Source organism: Elephas maximus, chromosome 3, assembly GCF_024166365.1.
Source record: "Elephas maximus indicus isolate mEleMax1 chromosome 3, mEleMax1 primary haplotype, whole genome shotgun sequence".
Taxonomy (NCBI): domain Eukaryota; kingdom Metazoa; phylum Chordata; class Mammalia; order Proboscidea; family Elephantidae; genus Elephas; species Elephas maximus.
The window spans coordinates 163,405,431-163,424,891 of NC_064821.1; the positions used below are offsets into that span (position 1 = coordinate 163,405,431).

General features: G+C 47.0%; 1 protein-coding gene across 3 annotated transcripts in view; it reads left to right on the top strand.

Moving 5' to 3' along the window:
• Positions 1 to 19,461, top strand: part of IGSF3 (immunoglobulin superfamily member 3) — a 124,096-nt gene that overhangs the window by 95,192 nt on the left and 9,443 nt on the right. For all 3 annotated transcript variants that reach the window (XM_049879990.1, XM_049879989.1, XM_049879991.1), the window contains 2 exons: positions 11,521 to 11,931; positions 17,528 to 17,935. In XM_049879990.1, the coding sequence (XP_049735947.1) occupies positions 11,521 to 11,931; positions 17,528 to 17,935 (819 nt within the window). The remainder of the gene's footprint in view (positions 1 to 11,520; positions 11,932 to 17,527; positions 17,936 to 19,461) is intronic.

A 19,461-nucleotide genomic window follows, 5' to 3' on the forward strand; every position in this document is an offset into this window, starting at 1 on the left:
TTGTTCTACATTTTTCTCCAGCTCTGCCTGGAACCCTCTACTGTGATCCCCGCCAGAGCAGTCGGTGGTGGTAGCCGGGCACCATCTACTTGTGCTGGACTCAGTCTGGTGAAAGCTGTGGTAGTTGTGATGAGGACTGTCCTCTGTGGCCTAAGATGAGGTGTTTCTGTTTATATTTTCACTGTAAAGTGGGAGCTTCCAGTTGTTGGCACAGGAGAGTTACAAGAAACACTGTCAGCGGGCTGTTATGAGACCTCTCTTAAAGGTGTGGCAGTAATGCATATCCAGGGCCCTCTGGGGTGAAGTAGGTGCTTGAGGCCGCCCCTGTGGCTCCCAGGGAGTGGCTGAGGCACAGTGAGAGTGCATCCCCTTAAGTGTTACTATCTCGCCTTTATTAAATATTTATGTATTTAGCACTTAATATTTTCCAAAGAGCTTCATGCTTGTTTTTACTCTTTTTCATACACACTGTGGTTGGTACTGGTGCTTTTATCTGGGGGAAGCAGAAGTGGAAAAATACATCTCTTGAGGGCTGACTACATGCTGGAGGCTGTACTAGACACTAGGTATAGGCTATCTCATCTAATCTTCACTGCAGCCTGGGGAGGAAGGTATGGTCTTCCCATTTTATAAATGGAGTAACAGGCTCAGAGAGGGTCTGACTAGCTAAAGTCAGATAAATAATGAGTGGGGAGGTTGGGATTTGAACCAAGTCTGCCTTATTAAAAAGCAATTAGAGTGAGCAAAAGGGAGATGTTGGCCTTTTTTAAGGCCACGTAATCAGAAATTATTCTTTCTGCGTGCAGTTCGTGGCCTCACTTATGGAAGAGGTTTCTCTTTGTAGACAGCTGATGTAGAGGACTCTCAGCATGGTCTTATCTTGTCGGTAGTAGTAGTAGTATTTATTGAGTACTTTCTGCATGCCCATTCCCATCCTGAATGCTTTAATACAATGGCGCAGTGGTTAAGAGCTCGGCTGCTAACTGAAAGGTTGGCAGTTCGAGCCCACCAGCTGCTCCATGGAAGAAAAATGTGGCAGTCTGCTTCCATACAGATTAACAAAAAAAAAAAACCCAAACCCTTTGCTGCCCAGTTGATTTCGACTCATAGCGGCCCTATAGGACAGAGTAGAACTGCCCCATAGGGTTTTCAAGGAGCAGCTGGTGAATTCAAACTGCCAACGTTTTGGTTAGCAGCTGTAGCTTTTAAGCGATGTGCCACCTAAAAATTACAACCTTGGCAACCCTAGGGGTCAGTTCTACTCTGCCCATAGGGTTTCTGTGAGTTGGAATTGGCTTAATGGGCGACAGTTTGGTTTTGGTTTTGATTTACTTAACTCTTAATCCATGCAACACCATGAGGGACACTGTTTCACCCTACTTTACAGGTGAGGACACTGAGGCAGAAGTTAAATAAATTGCTCAAGGATCCATGGCAAGTGGCAGAGCCAGCATTCAAATCCAGGCAGGCAGTTGGGCTCCAGAGTCCAAGCTCTTAATTATTATATTACAATGTTCTCCAGATAATTACTTGTTTTTCTTCTCAGCAATCTTTTTTGGTACACACACTTTTATTTAGTCTGTCATCTTTCTGGTATCCTGACCCCTTTTAAAAAAACCAAAACCCAAAACCCACTGCTGTCGAATCCATTCCAACTATAGTGACCCTGTAGGACAGAGTAGAACTGCCCTATAGGGTTTTCAAGGTGGATTTGAACTCGACCTTTTGGTTAGCAGCCGAGTTCTTAACCAGTATGCCACCAGGACCCCTTTTAGCAAATCTTAAATTTGTGTTTTGGAAGAAGAGGGTCACAAGTGGAAGTTCATTGAGACACAGTTTGCTAATTGTGTTGGGGCTTAATTTGTGTCTCTTCTGTCTCCTCTTTTCTTGTAACTTCTCCCACAAAATGGCTGTAAGTCTTGAGGACACCAGAGCACAAAGCCAGTGCCGGCTTCTTTCTCCTCTGCTTGTACACCTTGCCCCTCCAAACGTGGATTCACTGTTATTTTCCATAGGAATAGCCCCTATCCACCCCCTCTTTTTTTTTTTTTTTTAAAGAATGTTTTTAACTCTAACAGAATCAAATAGAAACCCAGGGACTGTTGACTCGCCCACACTGGCCCATTTATCATCAGCCTTCCGCTGCTGTGATGTCATCTGTGCTCTGTGCCCCAGACCAGTCCCTGCCTGGGCTACCTGCTGACCCTGACCACTCAGTGGACATTGCCTTCATCAGAAACACCTCTGGTTGGCTCGCACACCAGACTTGCTGTGGATCTGTTATTGACCGTTCATTCTGTGTGCATGCTTCCCATTCTCTCTGCACACTTCCCTAAGGAAATCTTGTAGGAACGTCGTCACTTGCATTTTGTTGTTGATTTAGCTTAGTCTTACTCCCATTGATTGTGTGGTGTGACCCCCAAGGGGCACTTTGGCCAGACTTTAAGCCAGTCCAACCTATTCGATTTTTAGTTCTTAATCAGTTCGTTCCCCTTTTATTTTTATTTTTTTGCCTTTTCAATTTTGAAGCGTTGTTGCTTCCCTCTGATTTTATTTAGCACCCAGACCACCCTCCAATTACATTTCCCTAAATACAGAGGCAATAAGGAAAATGTCAGCACTCATTTTTCCAAATGTTTACAGCCATCACTTGGTCTGGCTATTAAATATCTCATATTAAAATTGACAAAGCAATGAATAAGCTTCCAGAAGGACAGCCTCCGGTGGTAGAAAGCCGACTTGTCAGAGGTTGTATTCTGCTGGGATTTCACTGATAGGTAGGCAGGATGAATATTTTATACCCTCTAGATGTGGCCAAATCAGTTTTCTTCTATTTCTTATTGCTGACCTGGCAGATTGGGAGAGTGTAGGGCTTTTTCTTTGACATTTGTGAATCCAGGGCATGTGAACGCTGACTCTCCCTGTCACAGGCCAGCAGGTGGACTGGCTGCCTTACCCCTTCTGCTGGCTTTCAGGAGAACCTTGGGTTCTCCTTTCCTCCATCCGCTGTGGCTTCTGCCTGCTCTCTGCTCAAAGATGGCTTATGAGCACAAGAGCCCTCATAGGAGTCCCCAGCCCTCCCCCTTCTCCTGAAGCCTTGTTGTCATGGTGACACCAGGTATGTCTGTTACTGGAGTCAATGAGCAGGGTTACTGCCCTGTCTGCAGACAGGTGAGACAGGGCAGGGTGTGTCTCGGTTACCCCGAATTACCTGTTTCCACCTCATCCTAACCGTTGCCCTTTTTCTCTTGTCCCACCTCCCTGTCCCTTCTGCAAACATGTTTTAACACCTCCTCTGTGCAGGTGTCTGGGCTGGGCGCTAAGGTGCAGAGATGGATGTGTTGCAGGTCCTGCCTGGAGGGCTGTCTGAAGGAGGAAGTGGGGCTGGGAGCAGAGAAGTGTGGTAAAGGGTTACAGGTGTGGTGGCAGAGCCAAGCACAAGGAGGTATGGACTACAGGCATTAGGAGGGAATAGGGCTGGGGTGGGGGGAGGAGGAGGAATAGGGCATTTCAGCACCGAGAAGAGGGTGAATAATGGAAGACGGGAAGGGAAGAAGCAGTGTGTTTATTTCGATGTGACGGAAGCATGGGGTCTGGGAGGGGTTCACACCCAGGGCGGTGGGCAGTAGCCAGCGGAGCCCCTTGTGTACACAGAAGCCTGGGGAGTCACCATGTTGTTGCTGTTAGTTGCTGTTGAGCCGATGCCAACTCACGGTGACCTTGTGTGTAACAGAATGAGACATTGCCCAGTCCTGTACTGTCTCCATGACCACTGGCGTGTTTGGGTCTGTGGTTGTGGCTATCGCGTCAGTCCATGTCATGGAGGATTTCCCTCATTTTCACTGATCCTCTGCTTTACCAAACGTGATGTCCTTTTTAAGCAATTGGTCGTTCCTGATGATGTTTCCAAAGTAAGTTGAATTCTTGCCATCCTCACTGCTAAGGAGCATTCTGGTTGTATTTTTTCGTGGACACCACAGTTCCAACGCATCAGTTCTTCTGATCCTCGTTTTTCATTGTCCAGCTTTCACATGCATGTAAGTAATGGTTAAAAGCAGGGACTCTCGGAGCCAGACGGTCTGGGTCTGAATCCCACCCAGCTCAGTGACACTTATTAGATACTTATTAGCTGTGTGACCTTGGGCAAGTGTCTTTATCTATAAAATTGGGGATAATAATGGCATCTATTCCTTTCATAGAGTTAGTGAGGACCAAATAGTAAATATTTGTAAAGTGCTTAGAATAGGGCTTAGCACATAGAAAGCGCTATATAAAAGTTTGTTATATAAATAAGAATTCCCTAAGCTGAGGAAGTAGGACTTTTTTTTTTCCTGCAGACCTCTCAGATCATATATTCCTTTTTTATAACAATTGTGATATTCCCTTAACTACTCTGAAATGAAATTCATAGACAATACACCTCCACACTTAATTGTAAAAAAACTGATATAATGGCCTAATTGTAGAATAAAAGGAATTTTTAGAAAGTAGTTCATAATAAAATCATGTATTCAACATGTAAGTGCTGTGCGACAGCTACACTAGAGGTATAATAACAGAGTCTGAGGCGACAGCTAGCGGACACGCTGCAGATGCTGCCACGGCCATGCAGACTCGTAACTGCACACTGCTGTGTCAGGGACTTGGGCGCCACAAGCAGCAATGCTATCCAAGAGAATTTTCCAAATTCCAGAATAAATCTTGCTGCAATTCTGAACAAAACAAAGGAAAGTCTTGCCCAATTTACATGGCATATATTAAAACCATGTTTTAAAAAATCTGTTTATATAGGAATATGAAATTAGGTTTCTGGGCTTGGATAATTATAAAGACTTTCCGCCCAGTGACTGCCATTTGAAAGTCATACAGAATGCAAGGCAGAGTTTTGTTGCATGGAGCTGCCCCAGATATGGCTTTATATCTGTGCTTAGCTCTAGTCCATTAAATACACTCCTCTATCCCCACTCAGGAATCCCTAGTGGTGTAAGCAATTAATGCGCTCAGCTGCTAATGGAAAGGTTGAAGGTTCGAGTCCACCCAGAGGTGCCTTGGAAGAAAGGCCTGGCAGTCTACTTCCAGAAAATCAGTCATTGAAAACCCTGTGGAACACAGTTCTACTCTCACACACAAGGGGTCACCACGAGTTGGAATCAGCTTCAAGGCAGCTCTTTTACTGGATTCCCCCCTCAATGTGACAACCAAAGTTCTGCCCTTGAATTTCTAACATGCTCCTGTTTGCAGTTCAGGAAGCTCTCGCTGGCTGTGGCTGAAGCTGAAGGTAGTGGGACTCATATGGAGACGGATTATTAAAAGCCTGAAAAAGAGATTATTCGGGGCTGAGACAGGGCATGACCGTGGGGAGAGAGGCGAGCAGGGAGCCAAAGAATGTTAAGGCTGCAGAGATTCCACAGTGTAGTAACTGGCTGACTGGCTGGTGCCATTGCACCTCCTCCCGGAGAATGGGGAGGCCTTCATCGGCAGTTTCTTTCATCCTTTCGCAGTCTCTTGCCTTACCTGCTTCCTTCGATTTAAAAAATCTCTCCTGTCCAAGCCACAGGCCGCCCCCCGCAACATCTTTGTCATAAACAGTGGATCTGGTGAGAGCCAGAACTCGACAAGACTACCTTGTTTTTCTGCCTTTGACAGAGTGCAGTCTTACCACATTTCTGTTGCTCGTTTTAGTGGAAAATATTTGCGTTTTCCTTCTCTGACAGGTTTCTGCCTTACACAGGTTCTGGGTTTTGCAGGTTTTACTGTATCTTTAATTGGTGCAAATGATTAATGCACTCAGCTGCTAACCAGAGGTTGGCAGTTGGACTCCACTCAGAGGCATCTCGAAAGAAAGACCTGACAATCTATTTCCAAAACCCCAGCCATTGAAAACTCTACGGAGCACAGTTCTACTCTGTCACACATGGAGTCTCCATGAGTTGAAATTGACTTCATGACAACTGGTTTATCTTAAATGAAGAATAATGTCTTGTTTCTCTCCCTCTAAGGACCCCTGGTGGTGTAGTGGTCAAGTGCTCAGCTGCTAACCAAAAGGTGAGCAGTTCAAACCTACCAGCTGCTCCTTGGGAGAAAGATGTGGCAGTATGCTTCCGTAAAGATTTAGGGCTTTGAAAACCTTATGGGGCAGTTCTGCTCTACCCTGCAGTTGTCGCCGTGAGTTGGAATGGACTCCATGGCAGTGGATTTGGTTTGATTCCCTCTCTGTACTCTCTCACTGCCACTACCCCTCCTCACTTCTACCCTCTGGTTTCTGCTTTCACCACTAACAGAACTGTTGTCCCCAGAGTTACCAGTGGCCTCACGCCAGTGGTTTCCCAAGCTTCAAAGTGCCTCAGGCTTACCCGGAGGGCTTGTGAAATGCAGGTTACTGGGCCCCACCTGCAGCATTTCTGTTTCACTAGCCCCTAACAAATGCCCAGGTGGCACTGATGCTGCGAGCCACGGATCACACCCTGAGAGTCACTGGTGGTCAGGATCAAGTGCAAACTCCAGGCCCTTCGCAAGCTGGCTAAAGCTAATCATCTTAACTTCATTCACCACACCTGAACTCTTGCTTTTCCCTGAAAGATGACACAGAGACGACCTTGATTTTGCTCACCTGCCCCTCTGCCTGGGGTACCATTTCACTCTCCTCCTATCCAGGGGCAAGGACAAGAAGGCAGGAGGGGAGAGGAAAGCTGGTAAAAGGGAACCAAAGTTTGAGAAGGGGAGAGTGTTGATATGTCCTGGGGTTAGCAACCAACGTCACAAAATAATATGTGTATTAATTGTTTAATGAGAAATTAATTTGCTCTGTAAACCTTCATCTAAAGCACAATTAAAAAAAAAAATCACCTATATAAGACCAAGGGCCATTGCCATTGAGTCAATTCCAACTCATAGTGACCCTATAGGACAGAGCAGAATTGCCCCATAGGGTTTCCAAGGAGTGGCTGCTGGATTCGAAATGCCAGCCTTTTTGGTTAGCAGCTGAACTCTTAACCACTACCCCACCAGGGCTAAATACCAGACAGTCAGCAATTACTTTACAACAAAGATGCGAATATAAGGGGGCAGGAAGACTACGTTGACGGAAATGGAACAACCAGAGTGGAAATAATGAGAATGTTCATGAGAATGTTGTGAAGAATGTAACCAGTGTCAGCGAACAACTTTGTGTAGAAATTGTTGGATACGAATCTAAACTGCTGTGTAAACTTCACCGAAAACACAGCAATGTATTATTTTTAAAAAAGCTCTTCCATGTTTTGATCAGAGGCCCAGGGAGGAAGGGCCACACCCTCAGCCAGGGCGCAGCCTCAGCTCTAGGTGTCCCAAGGTGCAAGAAGGCACTCGCTGGCCTGAGCCCAAGCCTCCTCTTGAAGGTAGGGCATCCCCCAGAAGCCTCTCTTCACCTTTATTCCTGCCTCTCCTTGGATTCTTTCCTCCTCTTGGTGATTTCACTGTTGGGGATTAGCCAAGTTTCAGTCCCTAGCGTCTTTTCGTTCACTCTGTGTTTATTGCCCTTGATATCCATTCAATCACCCAGCCAAGCACAGGACTTCTCAGGCCTTAATGCACACAGATCACCTGGGGATCTCGTTGAAATGCAGATTCTCATTCTCTAGGTCTGGGGTGGGGCGTGAGAGTCTGCCTTTCTAACGAGCTCCCAGGTGGTGCCCTGCTGCTTTTCCATAGACAGCACTTTTAGTAGCCAGATGGCTACTTACTGGACAGTTCACCATCTAATGGTGAGCCTGGAACTTGGGACAGGACACAGAAACCAAAAGGGAATGGGAATAGCTAGACTGTATTGAGCGTTCACTATATGCCAGACTCTGTGCTATAAACATTTTCTGTAGATTATGACCTTTGATCTTTCCAACACTCCTATGAGATAGACACTACTAGCGTTCTCATTTTACAGATGAAAACATCTATGGTCACTAAGGGGGCTGGGTTGTCCTCTTTCTAAGGAGGAAGGTGACACTGCCCAGAGCAGTATTGTGGCAGAAGCCTCTAAGTGCTTCCTAATTAGACGAGGAGGCTCTGGTTTCCCTTGGGCTTCTCGACAGGTCCTCCCTGCCCTTGAGATGTGGGAGAAAATTCAGAGCTAGAATAGGAACTGACCCCTTGTCCACCTATCAGACATGTTCTAAATTCCAAAAATGCCTTTTTCAAGCTACTCAACACTTCACAATATTTTGACGTGGAAAGAAAAAAAAAATGGAAGCGCTTTGAAACATTCCTCTTCCTTGGATTTTTGCTCTCAGACCATGTGACTGAATTGAAGTTGAGTCATAGGATTCCAGTTTAACATATGCAGTTACTATAGCAATTGAGGTTTCCTTAGTAACAGTTGCAAAAAATAATCTGGCCCCAATTAATAATACATTTTAAAGCCCTTTCTACTCTACCCCGAACAACCCAATTTTTTTTTGGCCAAGAACCAGATAATTCAGGTGGTGTTGTTTGCACTGATACAGATATCATTTGCATGCCGGTGAATTGGGTTGGAAAGGAATGAAAGGGAGCTGGTTGTTTCAAGTATTACAGGAATCTGATCGGAAAAGTCGCCTGGCAAGCTAATGGGAATCTGGTTTCCAGAGCTTAGGAGGCTCATGCTAAACCCTGCCCTGGATTCTGAGTGTGCTCTGAAGGGCTTTCTGCTTTTGAGGGAGGAAGGCAGAAGACTGGGCTTGTGAACAAAAGAGATGAGACCAGGAGGGTGGGGCCCTGGGACATGGGATTCTTCACAAATGGATGCTTGGTGTGTTCTCGATGGTTTGAGAAGGTCCGTAGGCATGTGAAGGAGCCCTGGTGCGTGCAGTGGTTAAGTGCTCAGCTGCTAACCATAAGGTTGGCAGTTCAAACCCACCAGCCACTCCATGGGAGAAGATGTGGCAGTCTGCTTCTGTAAAGATTACAGCCTTAGAAACTCTATGGGGCAGTTCTCCTCTGCCTATAAGGTTGCTATGAGCAAGAACCGACTGGGCAGCAGTGGGTTTTGTAGGCATGTGAACTCAGCATTCTTGGAGTAAGAGAATACTGCCTGATTTACCACCAGGAGAGGAGTCCTTCCGAGCTGCTTTGGCTGTAACAGTGTTAAGTATCTGGACCTGCCACACTTTAGTCTGCTAACTCCTCTCAGCCATTCGAAACACTTGTCATGTGTTTCCAGCGGGGTCAAGTGACAGTCTGTGGCTTTCAAAAGTTCCGACTGACTTGGTACGTGGGACTCAATCCTGATTGTTGTCTTTCTACACCAAGCTCACCAAGTGAGCCAGCCAAGGCTGGTAGAAGAGGCCCAGGGTCCCAGCCATTCGGGTCAGCCCAGTGTCTGGAGCAGTTCCTCGTCCTGAAGTCCTGCCCTGGCCTTAAGAACACAAACTTGCCCAGCAGGAGGCGCTGGAGGCTAAGCTGCCCTGCCCCTCCCCTCTGGGCACCAGCCTGGTGGGTGGGGGAGCCCATGTACTCTCCCTGTGTAGTCTGCTCCTTGGCCTGAGTTTCTTTCACCCCAGGCTAGTGACTCGATCCCCATGCCTGAAAAGCTAAGTGTAAAGAGAGGAGTGGAGACAGAATGATAGTTTTACTATCAGTTCCCTGAAAGGAATTTATAATTGTTTTTTTTACCCCCCCACCAGCAAGGAGGAGAGTGCGTAGGGGAAAGCAAAGCCAAGTATGATAATGATGGAGTGGGTGAGATCTCAAATTATCTTCATAAGATAGATTTCATGAGACCTTGGCTTCTTGCCACCTTAGCAGTGAACAGTCATTATTTAGCAGGTAGGGTAGCACTCCTGAGGTGGCCGTCTCTTCTGTTTCTGGAGCAGGATGGCCAGGGGAAGAGGAGATTTTTGGAGTTGGCTCTGTTTTGTCCCATCGCTTGTCATCTTCTCAGCCTTCTTCCTCTCTCTTCCCCTAGGACTCCACCCCAGCATCCCCTAGTTACCTACTACTATATTTCTCCAGTGGGGCTTTGGTGGTTCAGTGGTAGAATTCTCACCTTCAGTGCAGGAGACCCGGGTTCAATTCCAGGCCAATGCCGTAATGTGAAACCACCACCCATCTATGAGTGGAGGCTTGTGTGTTGTGATGCTAAACAGATTTCATTGGCTTCTAGACTAAGAGAGACTAGGAAAAAAGGCCTGATGATCTACTTCCAAAAAGCAGCCAATGAAAACCTGTGAGTTTAAACGGTCTGATCCACAACTGATCGTGGGGATGGCACAGGTCCAGATAGCATTTTGTTTCCTTGTGCATGGGGTTGCCATGAGTTGGGAGCCAACTTGGTAGCAGCTAACAACCACCACATATTTCTCCAATCCTCTGTCAGTCACTCATCCTCTCATTCACTTACCTACTCACGCACATGTTTCAGCAAACATTGATCGAGCACCTTAACACTGTGCTAGGCTCAGAGGGTGTGGTAAGAGTACGTCTACTAGGAAATACGCTCCGTTGGGGCTGGGGCTGTGTCTTATTCTCTTTTTTTTTAATTATTTTTAAAGTAATATTAATTTAAATAATTTTAAAATTATTATTTAAATAAAGGTTTACTGAGCAAATTAGTTTCTCATTAAACAATTAATGTACACACTGTTTTGTGACATTGGTTGCAAACCCTACAGCATGTCAACACCCTCCCCCTCTTGACCTTGGGTTCCCCATTACCAGCTTTCCTGTCCCCTCCTGCCTTCTCGTCCCTGCCCCGGGCTGGTGTGTGTCTTACTCGTTATGGTATCCCCTGCACGTAGCATCATGTCGGGCAAAGAAGAGGCACTTCGTAAATATTGGCTGATTGAATTAGAAAAAATCTTGGTCTCCACCCTTGGGGAGCTTACAGTCCAGGGTGGAAGAGAAAGGTAAGGACCACAGCCTGGCGAGCAGATGAAGATACATAGAGGCTGCTGAGGAAAACACAGGGCAGGAGCTTTGAGCCCAGTGGGGTGGGAGCAAGGTGTGGGGACTAAAGGGTGAATAGAGGGAAAGGGCGGTGAGGGGAGATGGCAGAGAGGACAGCAAAGGCGAGGACCAAGGTCTGAAGGAGAAACGTCATGGGGGTGGGTAGAGAAGGGAGTCATGGGAAATGAGTGTAGAGAGTTGTTTGAGGTCCAGATCCTAGGGGACTTTGTACTATGAAAAGGAATATCTTTCTGTATATTCTCTAGGCTTTTGGGAGCCATTAAACATTTTTAAGCAGGAAAATGATGCGGGTCAGGTTTGTGTTTTAGCTGGGTTACCTGTAGGCCATGTGGTGGCAGAGAGAGTGGGCAGGAAATAGGGGAGGAAAGGTGAGGGCCTCAGCTGGGGTGCAGCAGGAGACAGAGGAGGGATGCTCGGAGTAAAAACAGCTCCCTGCTGCTCACCTCACCCCGAGGCATGTTTCGGAGGAAACCTGTTAGTGTTAAGCCCTCTCAGATTGTGCTGGGCAGAACCAGGCTCAAGAGTCTGGAGGTGGGGCTTGGGAAGGGCCACATGTCCAGGAGTGTGCAGTCCGTCTGCTGAGTTTCCCACTTTACTTCTTAGTGACAAAGCTGCAGGTGAGCAAGTCTAAGCGGACCCTCACCCTGGTGGAGAACAGGCCCATTCAGCTGAACTGCTCCGTCAAGTCCCAGACCAGCCAGAACTCCCACTTTGCCGTGCTCTGGTATGTACACAAGCCCTCGGACGCCGACGGCAAGCTCATCCTGAAAACCACGCACAACTCTGCCTTTGAGTACGGCACCTACGCCGAGGAGGAGGGCCTGCGCGGGCGGCTCCAGTTCGAGAGGCATGTGTCCGGGGGCCTGTTCAGTCTCACTGTCCAGAGAGCTGAGGTTAGCGACAGCGGCAGCTACTACTGCCACGTGGAGGAGTGGCTGCTGAGCCCCAACTATGCCTGGTACAAGCTAGCGGAGGAGGTTTCCGGGCGCACAGAAGTCACGGTGAAGCAGCCAGGTAAGAACTGAGGGTGCAGCCATCATGGGCCAGGGGGTTTGGTGCAGAGACTGCCAAGGGCCAGGCGGGCTTTGTAAGGTCTACACTGCATGTGGATGCAGGTACATGCACCATCATCTTAGCGCACTATGGGTCTTTCCACTTTACCTGGGCTTGGTCCTGATGCTGGCGGCAAACTCACGAGCATCCTGGACTCTGCTCCTATGTCCAGCATCTTCTCCAAGAAGGAGGCCTGAGAGGGCAGCTGTGGTCAGCAAGATGCAGCAAAGCAGGACCAGCAGCATTTCTTGAGTCTCCTGGGTTTCCAGTTTGCGCCCTGGTCCTCAGGCTGGCACCAGCTCAGCTCCACACCCATGATTCTTGTCTAGGAGCTTTCTGTCTCTGCTTCCGCCTTCTTCCTTATCTCCCATCCCCAGTAAGGGCAAGCCCTTCCTGTCTCCCCAAACTGAATCACCTCTCCAGTGCCCTCTGAGATCCCCGTGGGTGCAGCCCTTACTCTGCTGTCTGAAAGATAGCACCCATCCTTTGCCAGAACATTCCAGGGAAGGAGGAACTTACAACCCCAGAGGCCTTAGTTCCACTTTTGTGAAGCCCTCATTGTTGATAGCTCCCCCTTGTGATGGTGAAGACTGTGTGTTGGCTGGGCCATGATTTGCAGTGTTTTGGTAGTCATATACTGTTGTGATCACTTCCCTGTTTAGATTTGGTATGTGATCACCCCTATGATGGGATATGCTGTGAGTAGTCAATCAGTTGAAAGGGAGTGTTCTTGGGCCTGTGGACTGCATTGAATATAAATGGACATTCTGGCAAGGCCTGGGGTTTTTTGCTTGTTCTGGATCCTACATCTGGCTCCTATTTGTCTGACCTCCAGTTCTTGGGACTTGAGCTAGCAGCTTACCTGCCATCTTGCCTGCCAGTCTTGGGATTCATCAATCTTTGCAGCCTGTGAGAAAGAGCCCTGCTCTTTGACCTGCCGATCTTGGGTTCACCAGCCCCTGCAGCTACGTGAATCAGGACGTGTATCCTGACCCACGAATTTAGGATGTTCTAGCTTCTACAACTGCATGAGCCATTTCCTTGATATAAATCTATCTATATATATATTTATACACTTTACTGGTTTTGCTTTTCTAGAGAACCCAGCCTAAGACACCCCTTATGTGAAAAGTGCTCACGTCCCTGTAATTTCCCTCTCAGGTTTTAGATGTGCCCCTGGACCATCCCAAGATAAGTTTAGGTCATCTCCTTTCTAATATGTAAAGGGTGCTATGTGCCTGTCTCTCGCCCTTTCTCCTTCTTAAAGAGCTCAGTTCTTTTAGCATCTCCTTGCATAACGCAGCCTTAAGTGTCCTGTCTTCACTCTTGCAGGCCCTATGCTTTGTTGTTGTCACTGCCTGCCCTTCCAGTTGACCGTGGGGGCACTGTGTGACCATCCAAGTCCCATCTCCTTTGCTTACATTGTCCACTCTGCCTGGAAGGTACCTCTCCTGCTGCTTCTCCCCTACCTGGCTCACCTGTCTTCACCCCTTCCCCATATATACTAGATGTCCCCCAGCATCATCTCCAAGAAGCTCTTCCTGACTTCCCCCATATCACTAGGGGTCCTTATAAAACACAGTTGCAGAATTGTCTGCTTGTGTTCTTTCTCCACTGTGCTGTGACACCACAAGCACTTGAGTCTTCAGCTGCTGGCATGGCATCCTTGAAAGATCATGGTTGAATGAATGGATAAATGGTTGCTTTCCTTTGAATGAATAAATTCTTTTATAAGGATCAGGACAAAGGTGGTTCCTACGAGGCGGAGGTTAAAGATGTCCCAGATGTCCAACTTTTCCAAATTGCTGTCCCATTCCTTCATCTCTGACACCAACTATTCCTCCTCCCCTCAGTAGTCTACATCTCATCTTTAGGTTTGGTAATTCACTGCACTGTCTCTCAGAACTCATGAACCGTATCAAGGAAATGGCTCCACGTGGTTGTGGAGGCTAGCAAGTTCCAAATCCATGGGTCAAGTAAAAATTTTTCCTGACTCATATGGCCCCAGGGACTGACGAACCCAAATCGGCAGGCCAGGTGACACGCTACTGGCTCATGGGGCTGCGGAAGCTGGTGAATCCTGGAATCAGCAGGTCAGATGGCAGGCCGCTGGCTCAGGGCCCAGAACCAGAGGTCAAATAGTGACAAACCAGACACGGGACTCAGATGCAGAGAGAGCCCCACCAGAGCACCCACACATATGCAATGGATGCAGGCCACACCCCAGGAAAGGGCCTGACTTGAGTAAGGGTGGGACTTGAGTCATGTCCTCCTGCGAGGCTCCAAGAACACCCCATACTAATTCTGTCTCATTGACACAAAGAAGTTAGGATTTATAACACATGAAATGGAAGATAAATAGGATAATTACATCAGATCACAAAATGGAGGATGGCCACACAATACTCCACACAATACTGGGAATCATGGTCCAGCTAAACCGACACACAAACCCAACCATCACAGGTTCCATATACCTTATTTGCATAGTGCCTCTCACTGAGTCACAAAGACTATGTCTAGAAGGACCATATTAAGTAAATCATTGCACCACACCTTGAATACCCTAGGACCTTTGTACTTGCTGTTCCCTCACTCTAGAACATGTTGATCAGAGGTACTCATTTATTTTGCTCTTCCTTTGAGAGGTGTTTCTTGATCATCTTAACTGAAATACTCACTAGTCACCATGTAAGGGGTCCTAGTGGTGCAATAGTTAAGAATTTGGCTACTAACAGAAAAATGAATGCACTGGTAGTTAGCTCCAAGGGAGAAAAGACCTGGTGATCTGCTCCTGCGAAGATTACAGCCTAGAAAACTCTATGGGGCAGGATTATATAGGGTCGCTGTGAGTCAGAATCAACTCGATGGCACCCGACACCAACAGCACCCTATATCCCCTTTTCCCATCTGCGTATCACTACTTGGTATTAGATTTGTATATTTATTCATTCGTTTTTCCTGTTGGTCTTTTCCACTAGAATTTAAGCTGCATGAGTGAGTACGGGGACTTTGTTGTCTTCACCACTGTATCCTCACTGGAGCCCTGGTGGCGCAGTGGTTAAGAGCTCAGCTGCTAACCAAAAGGTCAGCAGTTCGAATCTACAAGCCGGCCCTTGGAAACCCTGTAGGGCAGTTCTACTCTGTTCTGTAGGGCCGCTGTGAGTCGGAGTTGACCTGATGGCAACGGGTTTGGGTTTTGTGTGTGTGTGTGTGTGTGTGTGCGTGTGTGTGTGCGCACGCGCGCGCGTGTATCCTCACTTCTTGTCTCTCAGGAGGCCTCAATAAATATTCGTTCAGAAATCAGATGAAGCCAGACACGGCCCTCCATGTGTGGCCTGGCCCATGCTGAGTGCAGTGGGCCTGCTCCCCTGCTTTTTCCGGGAATGCCATGTTTCTAAACCCACCCCAGCGCAAGGGTTCTCAGGTGACGTTTGTGCGAAGCCTTCTGCCGGTGCACCACAAAGGAAGCTCTGGTCTCCAGTGGTTCCTGTGGCCATTTCCAGTGGCCAATCCTGACTTGCGGCAAGTCCTTGGAGCTTTTAGAAACTGAAGGTTGTCATTATACCCACAAGTGTTCTTTTTGGTTCCTGTTCTTCCTCTCTGTTTTCGTTTCCACTTATTTTCTCTCCCGGGAGAAAATGATGCCCTCCACCCCTGTTGTTCCTCATTAGTCATCCCTTGTCCTTTCCCTTTCCTCATTTGTGCCAAAACGAATAGATTCCTAAAAAAAAAAAAAAACGAAAAACCAAACCCATTGCTGTAAAGTCGATTCCGACTCCTAGCAACCCCGTGTGTTACAGAGTAGAACTGCTCCATAGGGCTTTCTTGGCTGTAATTTTCACAGAATTAGCAGATTTCCAGGGCTTTTTTCCATGGGGCCACTGGGTAGGTTTAAACTGTCAACTTTCAGGTTAGTAGCCCGGAGCAAACCATTTGCACCACCCAGAGACCTTGGTGGATTCTTAAATTTATCAAGGGGATTTCTTCATCTATAGTCTTACATTAAGCTAACCGGAACAACACAAAAAGACTGTTAAAAGATGCTTGTCAAAACACGTTTAGTGAAATCTCTGTTTGTGGTAAGTATTAACACTCTCAACAGAAAACTCACAGGACACTGATTCAGACAACACATTTCTCATTTTTAGTTGAGAGTTTCGGTTTGTGTATTTTTTGTTTTGGAATTTTTGGGGTTTTTTTTTTTCCATACGTTAAGCCCCCCCATTTTTTTTCCTATATAAGAGTTTTTGGAAAATACAAAAAAACAGAGAAGAAAATAACTTTTTACCCCAGAGATAACCAGAGGTAACATCATCCCCCTCCCCTCTCCCTCCCCCCCACCTCCCTCTCTACCTCCCTCACTTTACCTCCTCTCTGAGTCCAGCTATATACATTAGAGAGATAGAGAGAGATTGATTGACTGATTGATTTTGGAGCCCTGGTGGTGTGGTGGTTAAGAGCTCAGCTACTAACAAAAAGACCAGCAGTTCAAATCCACCAGCCGCTCCTTGGAAACCCTCCAGGGCAGTTGCACTCTGTCCTGTAGGGTCGCTATGAGTTGTAATCCACGTGACGGCACGGCACACAATAACAACATGATGCATTTGAGGGAAATTGGTTATTTAAACTGTATTTTCTGTTTTTTTTTTTTTAGACCTTTTAATTACAAAGGTAATCATATGGATTGTAAAACATACAGTATTGAAGCGTAGAAAGTTAAAAGTGAAAGGGAGTGCCCCCGGCCCCCTCAAATGTCACTCAGGGCTGTGTCTTTCCCGAGGCTCCTCTATGCATTTACAACTCCATAGCTTTTCCATCTTTCTGGTCCAAATAGTCTCATTAGGGGCCTTTTACGAAATTACCAATATGCCATCATCAATGGCATTTTTTAGCTGAAGGAGAATCTGTTTGGCTGAGTTTTCAGACCATCCACTTTCTTCAGTGTCAGTCTTTCATCAGTTTTGTTCCCACCCTGAGGGAGCCAGCATGGCTTGTTTGTTTGTTTTTAAAGGAAAGTAAGAACTGTAATTCTCAGGGCCTACTTCTGAGCATGTTAAACTGGATTTCCTCTGCAGTTCTTTTGTGCACATTCTAGCCGTCATCTGGTCAGTTTGAAAAGTTGACTCTTAGTCTTGAGAGTAGTTCTCACCATGCCCCCACCACCTCACGTCCACCTCCCCTCCACCGGGGCCACCCCCACCAGTCAGCCACACGCCTCAGGGCCTGCTGTCATTTGGATGTGCAGTCACACACAGCTCATGCTTGTAGTCCTCTCAGCATCTGAACAGAGGCGGCTTGTGAAATGGGGACAGCTGTCACCATAACATCTAAGCCCTTGAAACCTAAGCATTCCAGACACATGATCAAGCAACTCAGAATGTTTTAGGGTGGTGCACCTGGGAAATGTTTCTGTTGGTTGAGCCTAGGCTGCTGTCCCTCTGTATTTGGAAGGTACCTGCTTATCCGTAGCACCAGTTTACTTGCACTTAGAAAGGATGTGTGTACATGGGTTACTGTCTTCCTGTCGCTGACATCTCTTTCCTTGCTCTTCCAGACAGCCGCCTGAAGCTCAGCCAAGCCCAGGGCAACCTGTCTGTGCTGGAGACCCAGCAGGTGCAGCTAGAGTGCACAGTCTTGAACCGCACCAGCACAGCCTCCCAGCTCGTGGTGGAGTGGTTTGTGTGGAAACCCAACCAACCAGAGCAGGAGACAGTCGCTCGCCTGAGCCGTGAAGCCACCTTCCACTATGGAGAACAGGCAGCCAAGAACAACCTGAAGGGGCGGCTGCACTTGGAAAGCCCTTCCTTGGGCGTGTACCGGCTCTTCATCCAGAACGTGGCAGTGCAGGACAGCGGGACATACAACTGCCGCGTGGAGGAGTGGCTGTCTAGCCCCAGCGGCATGTGGTATAAACGAGCAGAGGACACTTCTGGGCAGACAGCTGTCACAGTAATGCGACCAGGTGAGGGTTACTGTTCCCCAAGCCTCCGTCCCCTGCAGTGTTTCCACTTTAAGTGTAATATTTTATGCTCTGGATAAAACGACTGTTTATTAGTTAATAGTCCCTGGGTGGTACAGAAGGAGCCCTAGTGGCGCAGTGGTTAAGTGCTTGGCTGCTAACTGATAGGTTGGAGATTCCAACCCACCAGCAGCTCTTTGGGAGAAAGATGTGGCAGTCTGCTTCTGTAAATATTTACAGCCTTGGAAACCCTGTGGGGCAGTTCTCCTCTGTCCTATAGGGTCACCATGAGTCGGAATTGATTTGATGGCAATGGGTTTTAATGGGTTGGGTAGCACAATTAATGCACTTGGCTGCTAACCAAGAGGGTTGGAGGTTCAAGCCTACCCAGAAGCACCTCAGAAGAAGGCCCTGGCGATTTGAAAAAATCAGCCATTGAAAACCCTGTGGAGCAGAGTTCTGTTGTAACACATGCAAGATAACACGAGTCGGGATCAGCTTGACAGCACCTGGTGGTGGCGTTAATAAGTTATGTGCAGTTGATTCTATGAGCATTGACATTATACGTTTGTATTCAAAATGGTCTCTCTCTATTTTATTTTCTTGTGAATGGAAAAGTGCACATCTGGTTTTGGCCTAAGGTGACTGTTTAACTAGAGAAAAATCTGGCAATGAATTATTCCAGAGCATAGTACATTTTATTTTTAAACAATACATCCCAATGTGGACATGTGGTAGATATAACAAAAATCCTGAAACAATAGCCATGTGCTTCAAAAAATTAAGCTTTATTAATTGTGCATTTTCAGGGGAAAAGAACTGATTCGCATGCTTTCAATAGAAGAAAAAGAATCATCTGAAGCCTTCACTCTCACGTCCTAGTAATTGTTACTGATGCTAATGACTGTTCTCTGTGGCCCTTTGCTTTTCTTCATTGTTTGTTGCTAACACGCCTAACTGCACGTAATTACTGTGTCTAATCGCAGCTATGCACGTGAACACACAGTGAAAAGCCAAGGTGTATATGCAGGAGTCCCGCGTCCGTCCTTCAGAGAATCACAACATCATTCATCCGTAACAGTCAAAAGTCAACGGTCTCTCGAAGGACATTGAGCATAAATGAATTTGTGACCTACATCAGTATGAACTCTGTTTTTCCTGAGCATCCTGATGTTCAAATTTGTTGTCTTTGGTACCGTGAGAATTTTCGTGATGTTTCACGTTTGAGTAGAGCAGCTCGTTTTGTTGGTGGAGCACTAGAGCTTTGCAGTTGTGCCATGTCAGGGAACACACTGCCGTGAGGAGAATATGCCCTTTATTACAGGAAAGGGGCCGTGCTGGTGCAGCTCAGACCGTGCAGTCTCCCTCGCCTGGGTCTCACCTGAATTGGAGGGGAAATCACCTCTACTTGAGTTACTCATATTTCCCATGGGCTGAACAAAGAACATACCCAGGGCTTTTTTTTTCTTTCTTTCTTCCTTGCCTAGAAACTGCTGCTTCCTCCCACTAAAGGTAAAATTACAGAGATA